At 52.4% G+C, this 4740-nt stretch overlaps 2 protein-coding genes across 2 annotated transcripts; one reads left to right on the top strand and one right to left on the bottom strand.

Annotated features, from left to right (window-relative positions):
• Positions 1-211: 211 nt before the first annotated feature.
• Positions 212-1785, top strand: J7T54_002968 (uncharacterized protein; the record flags this gene model as incomplete). Its single annotated transcript, XM_051510705.1, has 2 exons — positions 212-228; positions 315-1785. 2 exons carry the CDS (start codon positions 212-214, stop codon positions 1783-1785), a joined length of 1488 nt encoding a protein of 495 aa, XP_051358422.1.
• An 824-nt stretch (positions 1786-2609) lies between these two features.
• Positions 2610-3348, bottom strand: J7T54_002967 (uncharacterized protein; the record flags this gene model as incomplete). Its single annotated transcript, XM_051510704.1, has 3 exons — positions 2610-2708; positions 3171-3282; positions 3332-3348. 3 exons carry the CDS (start codon positions 3346-3348, stop codon positions 2610-2612), a joined length of 228 nt encoding a protein of 75 aa, XP_051358421.1.
• Positions 3349-4740: the final 1392 nt, after the last annotated feature.

Here is a 4740-nt window from a genome sequence, read left to right as displayed (position 1 = left end):
TCAAATGATGATAGTGTGGGAGGATCGATTTGTGGGACATTCGCTTGTCTGGGACATTCGCTTATCAATCACGTTACTGTTTTAAGAAGTCTCTGATCGTCTAGGCTTTCCGACCCCGCCAGGGAGATTAGGGTCTGTTTCGTGCGTCAGCTAATGTGATCATGCAAAGCGCCCAGGGAACGTTCAGAAAACAAGACAGACCTGCTTGACGATGAGCCCCCCTAGACTGTGAGCGATGAAGACGATTGGTCTTGCGTTTTCGCCACGAATAAGAGGCAGCAGACTATTGTGGAAAGGTCATACGATACGGGCAGATTCAAGGCGGACCTTCTTCAGATTACGCGCTATGTGCGAGGCGTCTTCGCCGACCAGCCGACGCGCCGATTTGTCCACGCGTTCTCCCTCTGCGCGTCCACGATGGAGCTCTGGGTCTTCGATCGCTCTGGGCCGTACAGCTCGGGGCCATTCAACATTCATGACGAGCCGGATAAATTTGCGCGCGCTATTGTTGGGTATGCCACAATGGACGACGATGCGATGGGCTTGGACACATTCATCGAACGACAGGATGGGCATCGCTATGTCATACTGGACGACCTAAGTGGCAACGAATCGAGGATCAGGCTGAGGGGCCCCATAGTCATGCAGAAGGCCGTCGTTTGTCGAGGGACTACGTGCTTTGAGACCCGAAATAGCCACGTTGCGAAATTCTCGTGGGCATCGGATAAGCGGAAGCTGGAGGTGGAACAGCTAAAGCTAGCAGAAGAACGGGACGTCAAGGGAGTGGCCAAAGTAGTGGCGCATCGTCAAATCACTACCATTGTAGAGTTACGCAAGGGCTTGAAGTTTCCGGAACGTCATCGGTTCCGGAACGAAGACGTCCACTTTGATGAAACCCCCTCAGCCACCACAAGCACGAACTCGTCAGGCCAAAAGCGCAAGTCCTCGTCCGACCACACATCTGAGGACGCGTCCGGATCCAAGAGGCGGCGGTCCAACAGTCAGAAGTCGAAGCTGGTCCGAAAACCAAATGGCCAGCTGTCTATAGGCAGAGCCAAGCCGAGTTTGTATACGCCTGGAGACGACCTGTGGGAAAATAGGATATATTCCTGCCTCGTGGTGTCGCCGGCCGGTCGTGTTATTAGCGACTTTAGAACCATCAAGGAACTGCTGGAGTCGATGCAAGATGCGATCAAGGCTCATCAGTCTCTATACGTCACTGGCAACATTCTTCACCGCGACATTTCATCGAACAACATCATTATTACGAAGCCCGAGATGGCTGCTGGCTTCAAGGGCATGCTCATCGACCTTGACTTGGCGAAGGTGAGAGACAGCGGTCCGAGCGGAGCGCGGCACCAGACGGGCACAATGCAGTTCATGGCAGTGGAGGTGCTGCGCATGGTCGACCACACCTACCGCCATGACCTGGAGTCGTTCTTCTACGTTTTGATATGGCTGTGCGCGCGCCAGTCATGGAGTAATGGATTTGCTGGCGACGAGAAGCCGCCTAAGGAGAGCCTTCTTCGACGATGGGAAATCGGCAGCTTCAAGTATATTGCAGCTGCTAAAGAAGGTGACATGACTGTGAACAGGCTAGAAGGCATCATGGGCGAATTCCCAGAGTCGTTAGATGCTGTTAAGCCGCTCTGTCTGAGGATTAGGAAGATCCTCTTCCCCTTGGACGAAGATGAAAGGATGAGCTTTGGAACCCCTGCAGGAGACCCAGATCAACTCTATACACCCATTCTAGCAGCATATGATGCTGCTGTTACCGATCTATAGAAAAGAGTTGACTTTTCGATGGTGAAAGTTCACCCTCGTTGCAGCAAGTCCAGCACCACTACGTCATCTCCCAGATCGCTATCACAAGATCAACGAGAATGTGTGTTTGGGCCATGGCATCTTGTTGGCATCACTGACTACGCAGGGATCTGTCGAATTATTGGTCCAATGGAAGGACTCGAACGGAACGTCTCTCAAGACTTGGGAGGTTGAAGATGGGCTAGAGTGAGCTTGCATTACAGGCTTGCGCAAGGATACTGAACTGACGTGCTAGGGACTCGCCTGCGTTGGAAGAGTATCTCGTCCGTCTAGGCGGACGCGACAGGCTGTTCAAAAAACATGCAGACAAAGTCCGGCGAGGACTGCGCGGGAAGAAGAGCAACTCACCCTTGTCCCAGCCCGGAGGTCTCCGCGATCCAAGACTGCGGCTCTCGCCAAGTCGACTGAATGGAGTCCTCCAGAACGCTCATGGGAGAAAGAGATTGCATCCATTGACGGTTGTGAAGTGGAGAGTGGCAGGCTTGCCGTCTGTCTCCTGGGAAACCGGCCATAGGACGAGGCATGACGCATCAGTCTTGTACAAAAATTGTCCCCAGAAGGTGAGGATGTGACGGCCAATGGCACGCTGATAGCACTGCTGCTGACCAAGACAGATGCTCCGATTTTACGAAAAGCATATCAAGATCATCGAGGAGTAACTTCGATATCAACCAAACTACAGAAGAGAACAGACGCGCGGTCGCAGGATTACCTTGCTTGACCTATGTCCAGACTACTTTACTAGAAGTTGGAACAATTTGCCTCATTACGGCTTGTAGTGTTATTTACCTCCGCACTGACAGCTGAGCCGTGTGGAAGAGATCGCAGAGGATCTCTTTCGGCCACCGAGACTCCTTCTCCCAGATCGGTATGAGGACAATGTTCTGTTCGTGTCAGCCCCGCACGTCTGCGATTGAGACGACTGGTAATAGCCCACCAGTCGACCAGCCTGTCGCATGAAGTGATAGCAGATTGAAAGTCAAGGATGCTCGACTCTTGCCAACCAGTGATGTCCTCTACACCCATCCTTTCCTCCCCTAACGCGTACCACTGCCTGAGCTTCATGGTGGCCGTGCCAATGTTCGTGAGATTCTGTTGCTGCCCTTTCCAACTAGCATCCCTCGCTCAAGTGGGACGCCTTTACAAGACCTCAGCTATCCTTTGGGTGGTCAGAATTATTCCCGTTCAGGGGCACGAATCCATACGTTTCGCCCCGTACTGTTACGGCCTGTTCCCCCGTAACCCCCTATAAGTAGCTATTACGCCTGTATCGATCGCTCGTCATTCGATCAATGCCTGATCTTTTGCCCATGGCGCAACGGCTTAGGCGTAGCCGTTACACGTACTTGATCCGATCCCATAGGCTCGTGCTCCACTGCGACCTTCCCATCCAGATTGCTTACGCTGGAGACGATGATCTTCTTCAAATACATGGCAATACCATATCCAAGCTGGGTCCTGTGGTCATTTTTGGATGTTTCATTATTCTTCGAGAACGCTCACTTACGATCCGAAGAAGGCCATCGGACGATCACACCGTAAGCTGCCTTAGCTTCACATTTGAATATGTAATCATGATCGATGCAGAATCTAGTTTCTTCCAGAAGCCGAATATTCTCCTCACGCAGCAGCCTTTCCGAAATTGAGGTGCCTTTCTTTTCCACGGTCGACTCCATCACAACAACGTGCCCCCCGCAAGACACGAATTGCCCTGGTACGGTGGTGACAGACGTCCACGAACATTGTCATGCCTGTGGCACACACAGACAATTATGCTGAGGAACTTGTTTCTGGTGTAAGTGTGACCTTCGATTGAAGCTTGGCTTCCTATATAGTAGAGTGATTGTGAGTAGTCGACTATGAGCGACTACGAAGTATGGCACATGGTCCTGCTGTTCTGGCCATGATAGGTGGAAAAGTGAAGTGCACGTGAGAGGCGCATGCGGTCGCATGTCAAGTCGGAACACTGCGCTTTAAGACCCTCCGCTATGTGAGCTAACCTAAACATGTGCCCCTTTCAGCTGATTGCTTCAAGCTAACGCGTTGGGCCTTTCAAACCTCCAAGGTCCGATAGGAAGCCCGTCATCCATAGAGACAAACTCTCGCACAGCTGGACAGCCTGGTCGCTGAAACCTATGATAACGCATTCGGCCCGCTTTCCCGTACAGCAGAATGGAACACACGTCCTTCACCTCGCTGGTCGTTCTCGGTGTTCGACCGCTATCACATAGCCCGCCGATGTGGCCACCACCAATTTCCCATAGCGTTGGCCCCCCATCATAAAATAGAAAGGCGGTTTTCAAGGCGCCTTGGAGCGAGTCCTGGAGAGAGAATAAAAGATGGGGGCGACTGATAACGATTCGATCTCCGCCACGGAGGGATGAGATATTAAGGGTCAGCCTCCATTCTGGAAAGTAGAGCTCGTCTTTTTTCTTCTCCACGTGCGGCCGAAGACACTTCAAGAAGTCTTCCCTAAGTCCTGCGGGTACCTGAGCCTCGCCTGGGAGGAGGAGCGCAACGAGCTTGTCCATCTTTACGTCGTCCATAGCGACAGACTGCAAATCCCAACCGACGATTCCGACTACCAAGTTGTATTTCTTCATAGTCTGTTGCCATGCGCTTCTCTTAAGAAATTTGCCCCAAACCACTCTCCATGTAGGTTCAAATCGCTTCGACTCCACAGAAGCCATGCACCGCGCTGTTTTTGCCCGGGCAGAGCTCCAAAACGCAACCAATTGGGTTTGTTCCGGACTTGGATGTCGTGGTACACGTGATAGCAGGGTACGCAACGGATGAAACATGACAGTATCGTATGGGTATCTAGATGGCTGGGTTGCTCGGCTGGGTTGCTCGGCTGGGTTGCTCGGCTGGGTTGCTCGGCTGGGTTGCTCGGCTGGGTTGCTCGGCTGGGTTGCT

Source organism: Emericellopsis cladophorae (genome assembly GCF_022114955.1).
Source record: "Emericellopsis cladophorae strain MUM 19.33 chromosome Unknown NODE_190_length_4740_cov_44_446923, whole genome shotgun sequence".
Lineage (NCBI taxonomy): Eukaryota > Fungi > Ascomycota > Sordariomycetes > Hypocreales > Bionectriaceae > Emericellopsis > Emericellopsis cladophorae.
Note: the sequence above shows the minus strand (reverse complement) of the source record. Positions and strands in the feature narration are given on the sequence as shown.